At 40.4% G+C, this 23,522-nt stretch overlaps 1 protein-coding gene across 5 annotated transcripts in view; it reads right to left on the bottom strand.

The window, feature by feature from the left end:
- LOC126248032 (TBC1 domain family member 22B) overlaps nucleotides 1-23,522 on the bottom strand; it is a 261,278-nt gene that overhangs the window by 75,942 nt on the left and 161,814 nt on the right. For 4 of the 5 annotated variants that reach the window (XR_007545404.1, XR_007545403.1, XR_007545402.1 and 1 more), the window contains one exon: nucleotides 5,097-5,979. Coding sequence is in view for 1 of the 5 variants with exons in the window: in XM_049948639.1 (XP_049804596.1) it covers nucleotides 5,842-5,979 (138 nt within the window). In the remaining 4 variants the exon portion in view is untranslated. Of the gene's footprint in view, nucleotides 1-171; nucleotides 5,980-23,522 lie in introns of those variants that run through there. The other variant, XM_049948639.1, reaches the window with a different exon arrangement.

Here is a 23,522-nt window from a genome sequence, read left to right as displayed (position 1 = left end):
TATCAGAAGAAGCTACTTTTATATCAAAATTAATGTCGTCACCTTGTTTAATACGTTATTGTTTGGCATCCATTTGTTCATACTTGTAATGAATGAAGGATTTTAAACTTAAAACTGTAAGTATATCACACAAGAGGTAGCAAAAAAGATGTGCAGTTATAACAACACTACATTGTATGTTCTAAATTATTTTAATTGTCCATGGTAGAGCATACATAAGCACAACAACTGACATTTAATGTTTAACAGATAATGGCAGTCAACAACTTTTTACACTCACCACATGAAATACAAATTCATATAATACTATTTGCACGTTTCAACAAGTGAAAAATAACAAAATTGTGATTATACTGTCTGGAATACATTTCCATTAATACACAGGTGCTAATTCCATATAATAAATATTATTTAAATTTTAACATATAGTTAAAAGACCAAGTTTATGATGGCAGATTTGTTTTGCTCAAAACATTTCATGTAACAGTTACTCCTGCATAAAATTCCTGCAGTTTGCCTCACACACACTCCCAGTACAAGTAATGTAAGAAATAAGTTTTTCTTACAGGTATTATAATGACAAACAGTGGCTTAAAACATTTACAAATACAATATTGACACATGAGTATACAATAAATGAGGTGCTAAAACCTTAGGTCCTCAACCGTGCCTCCCATATCCCATGATCCAACATATTAACATGTTTCCTCTTATGATTTCCTATTCTGACAGGGTATTGTGGACACATGACATTTCCAGCATTTTTAATAATAAAGTCCCTTCCAAAATATGTGCATTTCTTTTCTCTCATGAGATTTTTGCCTTAGTTCCTACTCCTACAATGCATCTTGAGAATGGCCATATTTTGATATTTCATAACATACACCTCTATTTTATAGCATACAGTTTCACAGGTTTTATGCCATCATGGCCAGCGACATAATTTATATTGTGGATTCATGTTATCTTGTTCATGGGTTATTTCATTAATATCAGCTAAGCTGCTTGACAGCTATAAATATGTTATTAATGGACATCAAAGCTGTTCTAGATTTGCCTGCAATGAGTCACAGTGAGTGTTTATTGTTAATAATTCTATCACAGAACATAAAGTTGACACCTGACAGGTTAGCTCTGTTCCATACATGGTTTTTTCCTACATATTCATTCACTAGTCAATACATACAAATTTTTAAACGACTCTCTTGTTGTGGAATGCTCTTATCACTTAACACTGAACATCACATTATTAGTAACCAACCCATATGCCACTCATTCCTTATGTTGCTTCCCCCAGTAACCATCTGTATTTTTTACTTTGCTGCTGACAGAGCATGTAGACACTAATTTGCAATAAATTATATTTGTAACAATGAGATTTATTTTATTGTATTGTAAGGAGGTAAGCATACTCCCACACAGGAACCCCCCCCCCCCACACACACACACACAGTGTGTGTGTGTGTGTGTGTGAATCAGAGAGAGAGAGAGAGAGAGAGAGAGAGAGAGAGAGAGAGAGAGTGGGGGGGGGGGGGGGAGATATGCATGTGATGAAATCTGTTCAAAAGTATGATCATTAGGAAAAATCTTCATTTTATTGACAGTATTCTGACATCCATGTGCTGAGGTCACATTTAATAGAATAGCAGGTACCTTTGAAAGCTGTAAAGTTATTTCTTTCAAGGTTCTTTGTTAGATAGAAAACTTTGCTCTGCTGCAGTGACGACACTAATGTCACTAGCACTATTCTGTAGTTTTCATGTGGCTTTTGCAAAGCTAATTCCTAAAGACATGTCCATGATGTCCTAACAGGATTAATGTTTACGGTTCATATGAGCAGCAGCAACAGCATTCTTTCAAGTGTAACCAATTTACAAAGCCACCAACTACTGTGCACCATACCCAGCTCTATTACCTTCCAGTATGTAGTAGTTTTAAGTGATTCGATGGTTGGTTATATGTAGAAATTTGATGCACAGCTATAATTTCACCTGCAGCCATTTCTAGCACCTATTTATATTTGGTTTATTCTCTTGCAGTCATTCGTATGTACATTGAAACATTTGTTCTTTGTCACAATGTAATACATTTAAATATACTGTATTTTGTCCTTTATTTCCATTTTTCCTTAACTTTATCACCAATGCCTGTAGTACTGTTACTGACTGCAGCTGTTGCTCCTGTTACTGATGAATTTCATGATTTAGTGGTTATTATTATTCACTATAGTCTTAAAAGACAAAGTGAATAGCGGTCCTCTTAACTTCTTTAGTCTGTGAATTTTGGGGTAGGGCCAACTTAACCATTAAGGCAAGCTGAAGTATCAGTGATGTTTAAAGAAAACTGTAGCAAATGAAGTTACAACAGTTGACTGCCATGACTGAATGGGCATTTATTCGGTTTCCATGTACTGACATCCACACGACTGACAAAAATATATTGCATGTCACTAATACTCATCACGTACTCGATAGCAGTGGCCCACTGCCAGTAACCATGTAGTACCAATTATTTAAGTCTAATTATATTGTTCTTAAATCTTCAACCACATGTCTGCTGCTCTAACATAGCAGCTTTCTGTCACAATAAAGCTGCTGATGTGAAATTAACTGTTCATTTCTGTGGATAGCTATTAAAGCACTTCTGACAGGATCCTGTATAGCAGTATAGCTCCTTCATCAGAATTCAAGTGTTTGATAGTTAAATAGCAAAGCAATTATTTTATGTCTAGTATAACACTAAATTACTTCTGTAGTTGTGATTACAGGTATTGTGCACAATAACACCAGATCTCACATCGCTTACTTTTTCAGAGCCCTATCTACCACCTATTACAAAGCAGCATTTTCTTACTGAACTAATGTCTTCTGCGAACTTATCTTGAAAAAGAGAAATAGGGGAAAAAAACTAAAATTAATTGCCATACAGAAAATATATAAAATGAAGAGTTCTTTGTGTACAGTTTTAAATATAAAGCCAACAGTGGATCAAACGGAAATGAGGCTCCATTAAAATCTCAGCTAAAGACAGAAAGATGTGCAGGAAACAAGTAATGTAGCAGATCAAATGCTCAATGTTTTATCCAGATGTTGGAAAGCTGTATGAAACACCAAAGTTTTGCTATGTTACTTTCCACCTATACTACAACTCAGCCAGTACACCTTCACATTGTCAACACACACAATAAGAAGTTTGCTTAAGTCTGATTTAAATTAAGTCTCCCCTCTACAACATTCTTCAGTAAAAGTACATATACTTTACACTTTTCATATTTAGTTTCACTGAATATGGTAATTATTAGTCCTGAGTAAAAAATAAATAAAAATAAATAAAAAAATAAAGAGAGAGAGAGAGAGAGAAGAAGAAGAACTGGTAGAATGAACTGGGATAAAAAAACGACATATAAGGCAAGCACTGAGCAGTTGGTACATACATAAAAAAGGAGACCATCAACATTGCAGCTCAGCCTACAGCTTGTGTGTGTGTGTGTGTGTGTGTGTGTGTGTGTGTGTGTGTGTGTGTGTAAAGGGAAAACGAGTGCAGCACTTGCAAGCCTAAGTTGATGTTACTACAGCAGTGGTGAAGTAGTGTGACATGATAACACTGAGCTCCCAATAGTCCCAAAGACAAATCTGTCAACAGGTCAAAGACTGACTGTTATGGTATGTTACTGCTCCCCCATTCCTTCTTTTAGATACCACATTCTTAGCAAAAAAGCTATTGAGTATGCAGGAGTCTTGAAAAACCACACTGACTGGCTGAAAATGCTACCCTAGTAGATGTTTGTCATGCCTGTTGATTCAATAACATGGAAACATAACATATAAAGTAATTTCAAGCAGTTTTACCTTCTTTCTGAAACTGGAAAATAACATGTAAGACAAGATAACATAATCAGATTCCTTATGAATGCCTATCTATTACAAATATTATGAGAACACGCAAATTTTCTCAGATCATTATCTACACAATATCTTCATGGCAGAAGATTCAAAAGAATACTAGGAAATGAATATTCCCATCATACTTGAGGAGTTTGTTATGGCTTATGAAGAAAGTTTTATTAAAAACTTTTTGATGGTTCTCTCTTCTCTCATTATCTATTTAAGACATGATGAAAATGAATGTTCCAAAACTCAAGTGTGTTTTCCTTCTTTATGACACTGTCTTTCTATTTGCTCCTCTTAAATAACTCATTTAGGAAACTCAAATATATCTTAATTACTTTGCTAAAATTACAGTGTAACTGACTTCTTATTCATCATCATCTTTGTAAATTATGGGTAATTTCATTTACTAATATTATATAATGTATCCCAATGATATTTAGTTTCTTACAGTTGATATACATCAGCTTGACGACAAATCTTTTGTACGGATCAATATGTTGATACAAGCAAAAAATTTCAGACCCACTTAATTCCTTAAGAATATAAAAAGAGTACTCATCTGATCAACTACTTGATCACTGTTAAAACATGCAGATTTATTAACAAAACAACACACTGCTTTTGCTGGTACACCACACTTTTTCAATGTAACTACAGCAGTGGAGTGAAAGTCATTATGCACTAAAAACAATTAAGCTTTTTGACAAATTCTTGATACATAAATAAAAAGGTTTATATGTAGTATCATGAAGTATACTACTATGTATATGTAGTATATGAAGAACTACGCTGGATATAAGTTCACATGAAAACATAAATATGAAGATTAAAAAAAGACAGGTACTTGAGCCACCTAAACTCAATCCACTAATCTCATGATCTGAAATACTTAAAAAGTCTTCCAAAGAACTTGTACATAAAATACATGGAAATGGAACTGTATTCCGGACACCAAGTGTCTTCCATAAGCATATTTAAAACACAGAGTCTTTTCAAGTCATATTAAAAGAAATACTTATTTCAGTTCATGTAAGTTTCACATTATTTCAAAACAGAACACTAGTCCTTCATCAAAAAAATTATAAAATAAGTAACTCGAAAAACAAGGGACAGTGAAATATTTATGAATCATTACTCTGGGAAAAAACCACAAATTTCAAGATTATATGAAACATTTTTTAAATAACTATATGATTTGATACTTACATTGCTTGTTCTGGAACATATATCTTGTTTAAATTTGAGTTCAATTTCCCTCTGCCTTTAACACAAAACAGAGAACAAGCACCTTGTATTAAACATCCATCAGTTTCATTTTCTGAAAGTGTGAACAGAATCATTTACTCTTTCTTCTGTGAGAACAATGAAAATACCCATCTAATATCATATCAGTTTGAAAGAATTGATAAATACTCATCTAATTTTATCGTGAAAGAATAAATGTCAGGTATTTCTTGTTCACAAAATACAACTCAGTACACAATTTTTATCCTTAGCCTAATTCACATGTGATGTTTTAGTGAATGACTGCATCATTAACAGTATGAAACTGCAGATAATTAAAACAATAAAGCGTAATCAGACCCATACGTTGGGGAAACTGGATCTAAAAACAGGCAACTCAAGAATTTTCCCAATTAATACTCATTAAACAAGGGGCTAACAAGAGCTTGGGAGGGGGGAAAAAAACCTTGCATGCCCACCCCCCCACACACACATAGAGTACTTTGCTCTCGAGGACTCCTGGTGAATATGTTCCACATACTGACTGCAACTAAATCTATAAACATATTTTGGCAAAATACCATAACAGCCGATTATCAACAAGAATATACAAAGCAGTGCAATATAAAAGCCAAACTAAATAAAATATTTCTCCAGCAACCTTCTTTCATCCCTACAAATAATATAAAACATAATTGACACGATGCAAGTTCACAGGATCCGGGTGTCATCTTTCGCCACTTTGAAGATGATTTGGTGCATCTGCAAAGGTAAATTTCAGTCGGTATGCTTCTGCCACTAGCATTCCTATTTCAGCATGGGTCCAATTCTGTGTAGGCAAATTCTGCAGCATCAACATAAGGCCCTAGAATGGAGATAAATATGGCAATAAACAATGACCATATAGGATTAAAAATATCGTATTTTATGTTCAGTGGCATTGAATGATTGCATCTAAAAATGAAAAATAACTAGTCTACAACAATTAAAATGCAACAACGAGTAACCATGACTAAATGATGGCTGTGACACTGATCTTTGTGTGCAGAAATACCCATAAACAAGTGAGAGCATACAAGTCCATCCTCCCCCTCCCCCTTTCCACACACACCACACACTACAGGTAAATGCATGTTTATGATTGGGGAGCACTCTGGCAACGTCATTTGAGTGATACCTTTGTCTTGCAGCATGCCATTCACAAAATGAGGACAACCCCTTTAACCTATAAGAAAAAAATCATCAATGCCACCAGCAGACAGCACAAGAATACGGCACAGGATCTGAACCCCATCCCTTGGAGCCATCATTAAAGAACTATTTTGGGTAAATATCGGTATTTATATCTTCCCATGCTTTTTCCTATTTATTCTCAGTTGTCACCATGATACTGCAATATTTAATACACAAAATGGTGTTTTTTCCAAATTTATCACGCAATATAAATCCTTTAGTGGCCATTACATATCTGTTAAAGTGTGAACCAAGGCACATGATAAAGCGCAAGGGAAGTCACATGTTGTTAGATTTGCCACAAATCTCATGCCAGTAAACTCTACTGCACGCACAGAGCAAGCTGTCACAGTGTCGGGTGCTGCAAGGATATCAGTAATTCTTACTTTTTCCATGGTTGCTGCATTATATTGCACAGCAGTGCACATCAAAAGAACAACACTGTAACTATGGGTGAAAACGGGATGAGCAGATAGAAGGAAAGGAGAAGCTCGACATTTCTTCGAAAATAACTTCTTTTAGATGATGAATACTCATTTTGAAATTAACTGAAGATGAGCGAGGATAATTATTGATTCCTACTGGACATTGTGCAATAGAAATTAATGGAGCAGGACACTGTGATGAGGAAAGATTGATTGATTGATTGATTGGTTTATTCATCCGTATAACAATACAAATTGTATGGATGTCGTCAACTCTGTCTTATGAACTAAAACTACGTGGGTTCTTACAATGTTTACAATTCAATTCTTACAATTTTTGCAGGTCAATTCTTCCAGCATTTATAATTATGCCATAGACAGTCACTTTATATAGGCCTATGAACCATGGACCTTGCTGTTGATGGGGAGGCTTGCGTGCCTCAGTGATACAGATAGCCATACCGTAGGTGCAACCACAACGGAGCGGTATCTGTTGAGAGGCCAGACAAATGTGTGGTTCCTGAAGAGGGGCAGGCAGCTGCCTTTTCAGTAGTTGCAGGGGCAACAGTCTGGATGATTGACTGATCTGGCCTTGTAACACTAACCAAAACGGCCTTGCTGTGCTGGTACTGCGAACGGCTGAAAGCAAGGGGAAACTACAGCCGTAATTTTTCCCGAGGTCAAGCAGCTTTACTGTATGGTTAAATGATGATGGCATCCTCTTGGGGAAAACATTCCGGAGGTAAAATCGTCCCCCATTCGGATCTACGGGCAGGGACTACTCAAGAGGACATCGTTATCAGGAGAAAGAAAACTGGTGTTCTATGGATCGGAGCGTGGAATGTCAGATCCCTTAATCGGGCAGGTAGGTTAGAAAATTTAAAAAGGGATATGGATAGGTTAAAGTTAGATATAGTGGGAACTAGTGAAGTTCGATGGCAGGAGGAACAAGACTTCTGGTCAGGTGACTACAGGGTTATAAACACAAAATCAAATAGAGGTAATGCAAGAGTAGGTTTAATAATGAATACGAAAATAGGAATGCGGGTAAGCTACTACAAACAGCATAGTGAACGTATTATTGTGACCATGATAGATACGAAGCCCACGCCTACTACAGTAGTACAAGTTTATATGCCAACAAGCTCTGCAGATGATGAAGAAATTGAAGAAATGTATGATGAAAAAAAAAAAAAAAAGAAATTATTCAAATAGTGAAGGGAGATGAAAATTTAATAGTCATGGGTGACTGTAATTCATCAGTAGGAAAAGGGAGAGAAGGAAACGTAGTAGGTGAATATGGATTGGGACTAAGAAACGAAAGAGGAAGCCGCCTGATAGAATTTTGCACAGAGCGCAACTTAATCATAGCTAACACTTGGTTCAAGAATCATAAAAGAAGACTGTTTACATGGAAGAAGCCTGGAGATACTGACAGGTTTCAGATAGATTATATAATGATAAGACACAGATTTAGGAACCAGGTTTTAAATTGTAAGACATTTCCAGGGGCAGATGTGGACTCTGACCACAATCTATTGGTTATGAACTGTAGATTAAAACTGAAGAAACTGCAAAAAGGTGGGAATTTAAGGAGATGGGACCTGGATAAACTGACTAAACCAGAGGTTGTAACGAGTTTCAGGAAGAGCATAAGGGAACAATTGACAAGAATGGGGGAAAGAAATACAGTAGAAGAAGAATGGGTAGCTTTGAGGGATGAATTAGTGAAGGCAGCAGAGGATCAAGTAGGTAAAAAGACAAATGCTAGTAGAAATCCTTGGGTAACAGAAGAAATATTGAATTTAATTGATGAAAGGAGAAAATATAAAAATGCAGTAAATGAAGCAGGCAAAAAGGAATACAAACGTCTCAAAAATGAGATCAACAGGAAGTGCAAAATGGCTAAGCAGGGATGGCTAGAGGATAAATGTAAGGATGTAGAGGCGTATCTCACTAGGGGTAAGATAGATACTGCCTACAGGAAAATTAAAGAGACCTTTGGAGAAAAGAGAACCACTTGTATGAATATCAAGAGCTCAGATGGAAACCCAGTTCTAAGCGAAGAAGGGAAAGCAGAAAGGTGGAAGGAGTATATAGAGGGTCTATACAAGGGCGATGTACTTGAGAACAATATTATGGAAATTGAAGAGGATGTAGATGAAGATGAAGTGGGAGATATGATACTGCGTGAAGAGTTTGACAGAGCACTGAAAGACCTGAGTCGAAACAAAGCTCCGGGAGTATACAACATGCCATTAGAACTACTGACAGCCTTGGGAGAGCCAGTCCGGACAAAACTCTACCATCTGGTGAGCAAGATGTATGAGACAGGCGAAATACCCTCAGACTTCAAGAAGTATATAATAATTCCAATCCCAAAGAAAGCAGGTGTTGACAGATGTGAAAATTACTGAACTATCAGTTTAATAAGTCACGGCTGCAAAATACTAACGCGGATTCTTTACAGACGAATGGAAAAACTAGAAGAAGCCGACCTCGGGGAAGATCAGTTTAGATTCCGTAGAAATATTGGAACACGTGAAGCAATACTGACCCTACGATTTATCTTAGAAGCTAGATTAAGGAAAGGCAAACCTACATTTCTAGCATTTGTAGACTTAGAGAAAGCTTTTGACAATGTTGACTGGAATACTCTCTTTCAAATTCTGAAGGTGGCAGGGGTAAAATACAGGGAGCGAAAAGCTATTTACAATTTGTACAGAAGCCAGATGGCAGTTATAAGAGTCGAGGGACATCAAAGGGAAGCAGTGGCTGGGAAGGGAGTGAGACAAGGTTGTAGCCTCTCCCTGATGTTATTCAATCTCTATATTGAGCAAGTAGTAAAGGAAACAAAAGAAAAATTCGGAGTAGGTATTACAATCCATGGAGAAGAAATAAAAACTTTGAGGTTCACTGATGACATTGTAATTCTGTCAGAGACAGCAAAGGACTTGGAAGAGCAGTTGAACAGAATGGATAGTGTCTTGAAAGGAGGATATAAGATGAACATCAACAAAAGCAAAATGAGGATAATGGAATATAGTCGAATTAAGTCGGGTGATGCTGAGGGTATTAGATTAGGAAATGAGACACTTAAAGTAGTAAAGGAGTTTTGCTATTTGGGGAGCAAAATAACTGATGATGGTCGAAGTAGGGAGGATATAAAATGTAGACTGGCAATGGCAAGGAAAGCGTTTCTGAAGAAGAGAAATTTGTTAACATTGAGTATAGATTTAAGTGTCAGGAAGTCGTTTCTGAAAGTATTTGTATGGAGTGTAGCCATGTATGGAAGTGAAACATGGATGATAAATAGTTTAGACAAGAAGAGAATAGAAGCTTTCGAAATGTGGTGCTACAGAAGAATGCTGAAGATTAGATGGGTAGATCACATAACTAATGAGGAGGTATTGAATAGAATTGGAGAGAAGAGAAGTTTGTGGCACAATCTGACTAGAAGAAGTGATCAGTTGGTAGGACATGTTCCGAGGCATCAAGGGATCACCAGTTTAGTATTAGAGGGCAGTGTGGAGGGTAAAAATCGTAGAGGGAGACCAAGAGATGAATACACTAAGCAGATTCAGAAGGATGTAGGTTGCAGTAGGTACTGGGAGATGAAGAAGCTTGCACAGGATAGAGTAGCATGAAGGGCTGCATCAAACCAGTCTCAGGACTGAAGAACACAACAAACAACATGTGGTATCTGCGTCTACTAAATAGCTATCTACAATTATTCTAAATACTCATTTACCTTGTAACAACTTTTACTTAATAAATATGTTTTTAGCTTTTGGCTAAAGATATGAAGTTCGTTTACACCTTTTATTTCCTGTGGCGGACTGTTTTCAGTTTTAGGCCATTATATAGCAAACTGTTCTGTGTTTTGGACTTATTTTTCCTGTTTAGGTATAAGTACTGGCTGGATCTAATTTCACTGTCATGTACTTAGCTGTTTGTAGCATACAGATGAAAATTTTTCCTTGCATACATTACAGTCTGGAAAATGTATTCGCATGGGACAGTCAGAATTTCTAGTTTTTTTGAATAAATCAGTACAATGTGCCCTACTGCTGCTATTTGTTGTTATCCAGATCTTGAAGGCACACTGAATATCCCCATCACTTATTCCCCAAAACATAATTCCATAACTGAGGATTAAGTGTATGTCTCCACAATATGTCATTTTAAGGCATGAAATATTTCACACTGGTGCAAGTATTCATAGAGCATAACATGCTGTGGATAGTCTCTTTGTTAAAGCTTTTACATGTTTTGTCCATTTAAACTGACTATCTGCCTTCAACCCTAAAAATTTGGTATCCATCACACATTCTATTACATCATCATTAATTGTCAATTTACCATTATTGTGTCTTTTATTCAACTGGAAGTAGATACAATTAGTTTTCTTTATGTTTAAAGTTACTTTATTTTTCAGTGAACACTTGTGAACATCTTTGAGGGCTGCATTTGCCTTTTCTGTCAACTGTGTTGGACTTTTGGCTGTGATCTCATCAGCAAAACCAATTACTTTTTCCAAGCAGTTATTAGCTACTCTAACATTCCATGCTACTGTTGAATCAAAGACTGTCAAAAAACTATACTTCTGGTACATAAATATCATCACTGTCTGCACTACTTCTCTTCACGGTCTCAATTGCATGTCTCTCTTAGCAGTACCATGAATGCAGAGATTTTATTTGCTTTTAATTTGTTCCACTGTTACTTGTGGCCAACACTATTAATGTACAACAGATTTTGTTTAATGATGTGTGATGTTTGTTCCTGTTGTGATAATCCTTACTTACACAACTTCAGTTCATACCGTCAATTAACACACTCATGGGTTCTTTGCACCAAGTTGCAATATTTTACCTTCATTCTTCTTACGATTACTCATCAGCATGTAGCAGGAAGTGTGAAGTGCATAGCTGCAGATGTCTTCACCACTTGGAAAGCATACTTGTGGTAGGAACTTAGTTGTCAGGATGGATATTACAATTATTAGTTGTCACAAAACAATATACATTTCTATACAGTGTGGCTCTGCTGAGTCCCTGCTGGAGAGCAACAGAAAAAAGGCAATGAATGTGCTGGCCAGCATAGATTATACTGCTACACCAACAGTTTATGCAGTATCCACATGAGAAATGCATGGTGCTACTCACTATTCAAGTGTGATCCTCATCACAGTCATGTTAGTTTGCTGTATAACATAGCAACTATGTTACATAGTATTGTATAAATGACTCCCCCTCTAACTTCCAATTACTTTAAATGAAAGTCGTAAGTAACATTTTGCTAATAATAATAATAATAATAATAATAATAATAATAAAGTAAAATGCTTCACCTAAATTGAAATATAAGAATTCAACCACCGAGGAGGTGACATGAATAAACTATTTATGTTTTAATTAAATTCAAGTAAAAGAGAGCACATGAAATAAGATCAGCCAGTCATTTACATAGAGGTTATGTACAGAAGACACTTGTCGATCTAGTGGCAAAGCTTCTGTAGTTAATGTGGGTGTTGGTTGGATGGGCGTGTCATTTGCGTGGGAAATCGGATAGTAACTACATTGCTCTAGGACAATCTTCACATAGGTAGGCCTTATGTGAGCTAAAAGGCACATGAAACAACTATGTTGAAGGACAATGCCCCTTGCTGATCTGCTATGCATTGTAACTCTTCAGTTTGTGAACTTTTTGCTTTACAAACATATGGATGACAGACTGTAATCGGTTTGTTTCCTCTGTTAGCGTGAGTGTACATACATTCATTTGTGAAACTGAGTACGTCTAATACAACTCACAGGTCAGAAGCATATGTCTTGTGGGAAAGAGTTCCAGCTCCAGTGTTGGCGCACTCGTAGCTACAATTTGCTTTCACACAGCTTTGGAGCTAGATCACATATGTGAACCCTCCAGTAAAAATGTTCATTTCTGTGTTAGTATTGATTGTATTTTTCAAACTACAAATGCTTTCCGGACATTGCTCGAAGTATTAGAAACAGCAGGCCATTATTTTGCTCTAATTACATGAAGGTAATTTGTCAGGTACGGAGCAACTATTAACTGTGTCTGCAAGTACAATTTTTGATTGTGATGATCTTCAGAATGACAGTGGGTCCACATTCTCGAGTCAAAATGTTGCTTCAACATAATGAGCAAGTGATTCCAGCACATGGCTTTGAATTTGTGAGGATTTCTGATGTTTTGTCTTCATTATTCAGTCACAAAGATGGCTGAAGGGCCATGTGTTCAGATGCCAAGATATTCCCATTCAGCAAATTTATTTTGAATGGCTGTCAACCATCAGTAATGTCTTTTCTTTCAGACATGCAGGTATGCATAGCTTTTTTTCTGTAGTGAGTACCAATTCTGTGCTAAAGATAATGATTAACATGGATCACTGAAGTATCTTTAAAGGAGCACGAGTCAATGCGTTTGCCAAATACAGATGTTTCTCGTGTGCTCTCATCACGAAATACAACTGTAATTATCAAGCACTTGCTAATGTGAGATGCATATTCAGAGAGAAACGTGTGCCTCTTAATTAAAATTGGTTGTTCATTATAAGTTTGATCTTTTTATTTGTGGCCAACTTCCAACTTCCCAAGCCACCTCATTTTATTAAGATTAGTTCTAAATTACCAAATCATGTAATAACAAGGGCAGAAGAGGAGAATTATCCCCGAGTGCAGAATCGACGAGATACTCACAGCGTCCTACAAACTGCAAGATTGTCACTGGCACACAGGCTGTCATGACTGATTAATAGTGTTGCACCTATGCACCCAATGAATTGGACACTATCAAAATAAAGTGTAATCCCTTAAGATTTAGGTTTCATTTAAAGGGATGCATCCTTCCAGTTACAATGTTAAGAAGATGTAATTCATTAATATTTTCAACCTCCCATCTAGCCTGCTATCTTCCAGCTGCAATATATGTCACTTAACATTTTGCTTCCTACACTGTTTGCTATGTAACTACTTGCTGTTAGTTTGGTTTTTCACACTGGATCTGTTTGTGCTGTTCTCGTTACCTAACAACAAATTTAGCTTCGCTCAAACTTCAGTGAAATATAAGATTAAGATTTTGGAGTTTCTCCCACTTTCTTCAAAAATATAAGGTTTGAACTTCATAACATCTCTACTGTATTTTAGGGTGTCATACACAATGAAACATTCTTGTGTATCTGCAGAAAGATTAAAGCCTCAGCCCCAAACCGTAAGACAGTATATAAGTCATTTTCAACTTCTCGCGGCGTAATGAATATTCCATTAAATTTTGAGCATGCAGCCATGCAAATAAAATTTCCTCCACTGATATTAGACATCTGGTGTCTTACAGCTTGAAGTAATGCCACACCTTCCGGCAATTCAATATATTTTATTTTACCAGAGCAACACTTGACATATTCTGGCAAGTTATGTACCAACCTTCTTCAAAGAACCGATGTACCATTTCTCTAGACTGTCAGTTCATTTGGGATATTTTCCATTAAACATGTCTGGGATAAAGTTGGTCAGCAACTTGTTTGACAAAGTCCTCTGGCAACCACTGTTCATACTTTATGGACTGCATTCAAACAGCACGGAAAAAGATTTTCCAGTAAAATACCCGGGCACTTCCCATTTCCATACAACAATTTATACATGCTTGGGTTCAGCATATTGGGATCCCACAGCAAATTGAATTTTCAGAGTCAGAGGTCATGAACTGTGTTCTAATTTGCATTCTCAGAAACCTAATCTGTGGTATAATATTCATTTCAGGCACGTGAATCCTCTGTGGTGTTGCAATTTTCACAATTTAATGAATGAACACTGGTACTACTAACACAGGACACTGCTTGCCATGTACACAACATTCACCCAAAGGGATTGGCAACACCTCAGACACTGAAGCATCAAGGGGTTGCATATACCGACGGCATTGCCTCCCCAGACTACGTCGACCACAACAAGGACAACAGACAGCAGGACAAATGCCACCAGACGTCCTCCGTGCCAGGGATCTATTTCCTCTGCTGAGTCACATGTGCGGAACTGGATCGGCACAAATTCCTCCTCACCCCTGCTACATAGGGCAGTGCAAGCCAACATGTCAGCAGTTCGCTCCACCGAGGTGGTGTCTTACTATTGCTTATTAAGCATCTTCCCTTGGGAGGTATAGCACTGCTTCTCTTTCCCCCTCTCCCAACCCTGCACATATTCCAATATAAGTAACATAAGTAAAAGTAATGTGCATAGAACACAAATGCTATGCTTGGTCAGAACAATTTGAAAAGGTCTGCCACTGTTCACGATGATCTTAACATAAGGCAAAGTAAGAAATACAAAAATAAAAAGATTCTCTAAGTTTCTGCTTCATAAAAGAACTTCATAAGCAAAGAATCAGTTATGATATGCATCTCTGATAATTTGATCCATACATACTTGAGTTAACAAACTTTTAAAATTTGGAGCTTAGAACTGCAGTCACTGACACAAACAAGATATGACAACAATGGAGTATGAAGTATCATGGCCACAATATACACCTGAAGACTTTATCAGCCTGACCAACAGCTATACCGCAAAAAAAACTGAAGCACCCAGAAGGGGAGGAGAAAACAAAATGAAACTTCCCAAGTCAGAAAGGTATGTGATGTTATTAAAGAAAACACATTTACAAAGAACTTGGCAGTATGATGTTGCACTCCCTCTGGACTGAATGTATGCACTGATGCCATGAGGCAAGCCACAACTCAACTGTTGTAATAAGGTCCTCGGTATACTGGATATGAGCACTGGGACTGAGTTGAGTCCAAGCTGATCCCACACATGGACAGATCTGGAGATCTTGCTAGTCATGAGAGTACTTCAGCATCACACAGGCAGTTCATAGAGCCACATGCCATGTGTGGACGAGCATTGTTCTGTTTAAAATGGCACCACAGTACTGTCACATGAGATATAACACACAAGGACATAAGATGTCCATGTCATACCAATGTTCTGTCCGACAGATGTCATACCCAATGGCTCTTCACACCATGACACTAGGAGTAATATCACTGTGCCTCTCCAAAGCAATTGAAAGATGGGACCTCTTCCCAAGTCACCACCATACTCGTCAACGACGGTCATCTGGTGTTGTGCAGAAACGCGATTCATCACTGAACACAACACAACACCACTCGTCAGCAGTCAGTGCTTCTCGGTCATGGCACCACTACAAATGCAGCCATTTGTATTGTGGTGTTAATGGCAGCCTATGTATGAGACAGATCCCAGTTCGGCCACTGCTAGTCTCCATCCAACACCGTGGGATGACACATAAAATGCCAGGCAGTCCTGTATTTGTTTTCAGATGTTAGGCACAGGTGTAAGGGATTATGATGTGCTTAGTGCACAATATAATGATCCTCCCTTATTGTGGTCAGAAATGGTCAACTAGAACCTTGATGACCAGTATGACAGCCTTCTCATTTCCTTGCAATCCAACATTGGGCTCTTATCACATTCAAATGTGTCACAAATCTTGATATTGTACAATTCAACCAGAAGGCAAAATGAGACCAAGACACCAATAATGTGGCCCTTTCAAACTCTGTCAGGTAATGATAACGCTGTCTTACAGGCGTTCACAGCATCTACATGTTCTTTACCATGGCCACTCAACATCTGATGATGTTCATGCCCCTTATGTAGCCTACCAGACCTGGTAATAACACTACACTGGAACAACACTAATGCACTCTGATGGCTGTTCTACCCATCACAGAGAAATGCAACTGCAATTATCTACATACTGGCTGGTGGTGTGTATGTGTACAAAGTTACATCGACGTCCAACCACGTATTTTGGGTGCTTCACTTTTTTCTGTTAAGCAGTGTATTTATTCACTTGAATAAAACTTGTGGGCACAATTCTTTGACATGTTTCAGTCAACTGTCAGCTCTCCCTGGCGAAGTCTGTGCAATTCACACTTGTTACTATATAAATCTTCATTTTGGAAAACTCAGCAGCTGCATCACCTCTCTTTATCTATGATGAAAAACTGCCTCATTCAAATATTGTGGAGTTTTTAAAAATATTGCATCTGACATTACATCTGGATAGATTTTCACAATGTATTGGCAGAGATGGCCTCAAATAACACTAAGTTCAAAGGAAAATTGTCCACAATAAAAGCAGCTTACGACATAAATGTGAGCTGCTTCAAATATACCTACTGTATCTATAACTTTTAACAGCATATTTTATTTACTCAAAAGCCTTCGCGCCTTCTTTGAATAAGTTTAGAATACAGACATAGTCATTTTTGCATAATATTTCAAGTTAACTCTTCTTCCATATGGTCTCAATGTAATCTAAAAAAAATAGTGTACTGCCTTTCATTCGTATCAGTCCTGTATCGGACTTTGACTGTGACTGCTTTTCCCACCACTAATTTTTGTGCTTCCAAGTGTACATAATGGTATCTTCATTATGAAGCTCATTCTGTGAATTTTATATGCACGGTATTGTCTACAGACTCATTCCATGATTACTGATCTTAAACTTCAATGGTACCATGGAAACAGAATAATAAATACAAAATAAATGACAGAATGGTTACTTCTGAATAAGTTTGAACAAAGAATTTTCACTTTGCAGTGAGTGTGCAGCACCAATTTGAAACTACCTGGCACATTAAAAAGCAGTATGCCAGACCAGGACTCTAAGTTGCTTGGAAACAGTGGTTAACCACTGTGCCACCTAGCTTGGTCCTAATTTAGACATCTTGGATTTAACTGAAAGTTACAAAAATTTCTTCATGTTTGAAGCTACACCCAAATGTAAAATAATTGTTCTGTTTTACTGGCTTCCTGCTTTGCTTAGTGTTTCCATACGTGACACATTCATAACGTCACTTCCCTTTGGACGTGTTGCACAGTGTATGAGCCAAAGGCCTTTAAGGGAAACTAAAAGTTCAGAAAGTTATACCCAAGTGCTAGAGTCTACTTACATGTCACCATACTCTCCGACTAAGTCACTGAACTTTTAAAATACAATATTATATTATCAAAAAACAAAGATGATGTGACTTACCATACGAAAGCGCTGGCAGGTCGATAGATACACAAACAAACACATACATACACACAAAATTCAAGCTTTCGCAAACAATGGTTGCTTCGTCAGGAAAGAGGGAAGGAGAGGGAAAGATGAAAGGATGTGGGTTTTAAGGGAGAGGGTAAGGAGTCATTCCAATCCTGGGAGCGGAAAGACTTACCTTAGAGGGAAAAAAGGACAGGTATACACTCGCACACACACACATATCCATCTGCACATACACAGACACAAGCAGACATTTGTAAAGGCAAAGAGTTTGGGCAGAGATGTCAGTCGAGGTGGAAGTACAGAGGCAAAGATGTCGTTGAAAGCCAGGTGAGGTATAAGCGGCGGCAACTTGAAATTAGCGGAGGTTGAGGCCTGGCGGATAACAAGAAGAGAGGATATACTGAAGGGAAAGTTCCCATCTCCGGAGTTCTGACAGGTTGGTGTTAGTGGGAAGTATCCAGATAACCCGGACGGTGTAACACTGTGCCAAGATGTGCTGGCCGTGCACCAAGGCATGTTTAGCCACAGGGTGAGCAAAAAGGCTCAGTCTTGGACCTACTATTGTTCTCCTAGTATGTCAATGATATCTCATATCATGAAATGACCACAATGAAAAAATTCAAGAAATTAGATCCAATACATTCTTCCCAGGAGCCATACACTAGTGGAACAGTGAAGGGAGGAGAGGGGGGAGGGGGTTTCAGTTAGTGGTACCAGAAGTACTCTCCACACACACAGTAGATGGCTTGCAGAGTACTGATGTAGATGTATATCACATGAGTTCTAAAAAGACTCCGTTAAACTTCAGTTACACAATAAATCAATCAAATGTAAAGGCTGTAAATTCCACTAAATACCTAGCAATTCCAATTACGAACACCTTAAATTGGAAAGAACACGCAGAAAATGTTGTGGGGGAGGCCAAAGACTGCATTTATTGGCAGAATACTTAAAAGATGCAACAAATATCCTAAAGAGAATGCCTATACTCCACTTATCCATCCTGTTTCGGAGTACTGCCGCACAGTGTGGGATCCTTACCATATAGGATTAATGGAGTACATCAAGAAATTTCAAAGAAGGGCAGCATGTTTTGTATTACTGAGAAATAGGGGAGATAGAGTTTCATGGACATGGATCAGAGTTTGGGTTGGACATTATTAAAACAAAGGCATTTCTCGTTGTGGCTGGTATCTTCTTATGAAATTGCAATCACAAACTTTCTCCTTCGAATGCGAAAACATTTTGTTGACTGCAGTAGCCACCAGAAAGATGGCGGGAGGCGCACATCGGCACGGCGCGTCACAGACGGTAGTTGCCGCAAATAGAGTCCCGTCCACCAGAGGGCATGCGAGAATTCGGCCGCAACCTTTGCCAGCGGAACAACAACAAAACAACAACAACAACAACAACAACAACAACTCAGGCAGCAGTAGCCATGCCCAGTCAGTTCACATCGGGCATGCCTATGAGACAGTTCCCGGTCTACTCGGAAGTGCGACGGAAAACGTGAACCGTGTTACTAGACAATTGGCGACGAGTAGGGTCGTTCTGTCGCGTGTTGCGTCGTCGTTCCGGTTTCGCAGCTTATCCGCGGCATGGAGGATTTAGTGCGGGTTTTGGTTGAGCAGCAGACGGAGCTCATGGCCACCATGAAACAAGTGCTTCCGGCGTTGCTCTCCACGCCGTCTGCTCCAGCACCGTTCCCTCCTCCCTTTCCCCCGTATGACGAGACGGCGGAGGATTGGGACGCGTATTAACATCGCCTTCGGCAGCATTTCCAGGCGTTTCATGTTGCCGATGCGGAGGTATGTCGTGCTCTTTTCTTGTCTCGGATATCTCCCTCGCTGTATCAAGTTTTGCCGCAGCTAGCACCATTGCAGGAACCCTCGTCCTTGTCTTTTGACGCACTGTGTTCATTACTGTCTTCATATTATCGCCGCCGCATGCATGTTATGGCGGCTAGGGTCGAGTTCTATCAATGCAAGAAGCAGCCCCATCAGTCTTACCGGACGTGGGCCGCTACCCTGCACGGTCTTAGTCGCAAGTGTCATTTTGTCACGGAGCAGTTGCGAGAGTCGTATGCCCACGTTATGGTGCGCGACGTCATTGTTTGTTCGGCCCCTGATAGGGAGGCCTGGCAACGGGCCCTGCAGTTAGAAGACCCTTCCCTCGAGGAAGTCCTATCCATTGCTCAATCGTATGAAGTCTCTCACGCCGCCGGTCAACAGTTGGAAGCGTGGTGCGACGTCGCGGCGGTTCAGGGCGGCACGGCCGCGTCCACTGCGTCCGGGGTGGACGACGTGCGATCGGTACAATCCTGCCGTTACGGCCGCTACAGCACGGCGTGTAAACGGAGTTCCAGCCGCCGGCCCCTGTTAACAACCTGTGCGTTGTGCTATATACATCATGATCGGTCGGAGTGCCCCCAGCATTGGGCCATTTGTCACAAATGTAATAAAAAAGGACACATTGCTAAAGTTTGCCGCTCAGCCTCGAAAGAATCGAAGGAAGCAGTTACAGAGGACATGGACATTGACATTCAGGAAGTTTCATCGGGCCAGGCCCCCGACGCATCGGCCCACAAACTCTTTATCGAGGTGTCGGTCCGGTCGCACCGATTACAACCCCAAGTAGATATGGGCGCGGCAGTTTCTTTGTTGAATGCACAAACTTACTCTGACCTTGGGTCGCCCCCATTGGTGCCAGTTTACGGCGTCTACGTGGTTATGGTAAACAGTTCATTCCCCTACTGGGTCAATTCACTACCGACGTGACTTATCTAAATGATAAGACTTTTAAATAAAAGTAGACCAATACTTTAAAAAAAAGCATCTCATGAGATAGATAAGGATGCTTCGCAACTTTAAACTAAAGAATAAATTAAACAACAGGTTTTAACAATAAAAAACTTACAAATCAGTCACTCGGCCTATTACTTTTATTGTTGTCAGTGATGCGAGCTCCGCTAACCTTTTTGGCTTGGATGCCTTTCAAGCTATCGGGTTTTCTATCACTGACACCATACAGTTGGTCTCCGAAGACGTTCCCTATCAATCATTAGAATCTTTGATCTCTGACTTTCCGGATATCTTTGAGGACGGCCTGGGGCGTGTTACAGACTTTGAAGCTCACTTAACGTTGAAGGCGTCGGCTCGCCCGCATTTTCTACACGCGAGGCAGATCCCCTTGGCGCTCTGCCCTCAGGTAAAAAGAAGAGCTAGACCGGCTGACAGCCCTAGGGGTCATTCTTCCCATTTCTTCTAGTGAGTGGGCTTCGCCCCTCGTTATTGTCAGGAAACCCTCGGGAAAATTACGTCTTTGTGGCGATTTCAAGGCCACCATTAATTCCCAATTGGTGGTGGACACCTATCCTTTGCCTCGTGCTGATGAATTGTTCTCCGCCGTAGCGGGAGGCCAATATTTTTCGAAAATCAATCTTTCGGAGGCTTATCATCAGATACCTCTTGATTAGGACTCCAAACGGCTGGCGGTTGTCAACACCCCGTTTGGCCTTTACCAATACCAGCAGTTGGCCTTCAGAATATCCAGTGCCCCGGCGATATTCCAGCGTTATCTTGCGCATGTCACGTCGACAATCCCTCATTGTAGTAATTACCTGGACGACATAATTGTCACAGGCCGCAGCACGAAGGAACACTCGCACAACCTTCGCACCCTCTTTCTCAAATTCAGGTCCGTGGGCTTGCGTTGCAACCTGCGTAAGTCAAACTCCTTCCAACCATCCATTGAGTATGTGGGCTACACAATCTCTCGGCACGGCATCCAGCCGCTAGGAAGTTTGGTCCAAGGTATCGTCGACCTTCCGCGGCCCGCTTCGCTGAAGGAGTTACAAGCTTTTATAGGCAAGATTGCCTATTACCACCGGTTCATTCCCAGGGCTTCCACCATCGCCCGCCCCCTGTACTGCCTTCTGCGCAAGTGTGTCCCTCTTGATTGGCCGCCTGCATGCGAGCGAGCGTTCACCTCGTTGAAAGGCCTCCTCACGTCAGCGCCGTGTTTGGCTACTTTTGACCTCCATAAGCCGTTGGTCCTGGCTACAGATGCTTCGCAGTATGGGGTAGGAGTGGTCCTGGCCAATCGCAATGCAGATGGTTCCGAGCAGCCACTGGCGTTTGCGTCTAAAACTCTTAGTCCCGCACAGGCCCATTACTCCCAGGTGGAAAAAGTGGCTTTGGCCATTATCTACGCTGTTACCAAGTTTAACCCTTTCTTGTATGGCACGAAGTTTCAGTTAATCACTGACCATAAGCCATTAATATCGTTATTTGGCCCCACCTCTCAGATTCCGGATAGGGCGGCCACAGACTACAGCGCTGGGCCTTGTTCCTCTCTAAGTACCATTATGACATTCATTTTCACCCTACCGGACAGCATGCCAACGCAGACGCTCTTTCCTGTCTTCCGGTGGGCCCGGATCCTAAGTTCGATCGAGAGGAGATCATGTGTTTTCATTTGGATGTGGCGTCCCGCCAAGCGGTTGATGGCTTCCCAATCACTAGTTCTAGAGTCGCCAGGGAAACGGCAGCTGACCCGGTTCTCCGGCAAGTAGTTCGCCTCATTCAGCAGGGGTGGTCATCCCGACCACCAGGCTGGGCCTCGGACCCTCTTCATAGTTATTTTGTTCTACGAGACCGCCTCTCCGTCTTGGAAGGAGTTCTCCTTCTGGCTATCGATGGTACAGCTCCTAGCGTGGTTGTTCCTGCAAGTTTTTCCTGCAAGTTTGCGAAGGGAAGTCCTCACGTTATTACATGAGGGGCACTGGGGTGTTTCCCGTACTAAAACCTTGGCTCGCAGACATGTGTACTGGCCCGGTATTGACAGAGAAATTGAGCACTTGGTGGCTGCCTGTTCCCAGTGTGCGAACCAACAGGCATCTCCCAGGTCAGCGTTCTCTTCAAGACCGCCTGCAACCCAGGCATGGGAACGTATTCACATCAATTTTGCGGGCCCGTTTCTCAATGGCTTTTGGCTCATTGTCATTTATGCTTACTCCCGATTTCCATATGTGGTTCGCTGCTCCTCAACCACTTCAGAGGTTGTAATCCAGGCACTAGCAAAAATCTTTTCTGTGGAAGGTCTGCCAGTCACCCTGGTCTCGGACAATGGACCTCAGTTTATGTCACAGACCTTCCAGGATTTTTGTAGGCGCTTCGGTATTTGGCACATTTGCTCTCTCCCCTTTCATCCACAATCGAATGGGGAAGCCGAGCGCATGGTACGCACGTTTAAAACACAGATGAAAAAGTATGTGCACGAATTTCCTGCGGAGGAGGCGTTGACGTTTTTCCTGACTGCATACCGGAACACACCTATGGGAGAACGCAGCCCCGCAGAGCTCCTCCACGGGCGCCAACCTAGGACTCTGCTGCACCTCCTTCGGCCCGGTCCTCGCCAGTATTCGCAAAACGGAGTACCCAGCTTTCTACCGGGTATGTCGGTCTGGGCACATGGGTTTGGACGCAATCCACGTTGGATACCGGCGATGGTCCTGCGCCGAAATGACCGCCGGCTCTATACCTTGCAGATGGGGGACCGGGAGGTACGTTGTCACCAAAATCAGCTACGTCCACATTTGGGCCCCCACCCTCCAACCCCTCGGGCACCGGCTTCCCTATTGCCGGCACCT

This window comes from Schistocerca nitens, chromosome 3, assembly GCF_023898315.1.
Source record: "Schistocerca nitens isolate TAMUIC-IGC-003100 chromosome 3, iqSchNite1.1, whole genome shotgun sequence".
NCBI lineage: Eukaryota > Metazoa > Arthropoda > Insecta > Orthoptera > Acrididae > Schistocerca > Schistocerca nitens.
Note: the sequence above shows the minus strand (reverse complement) of the source record. Positions and strands in the feature narration are given on the sequence as shown.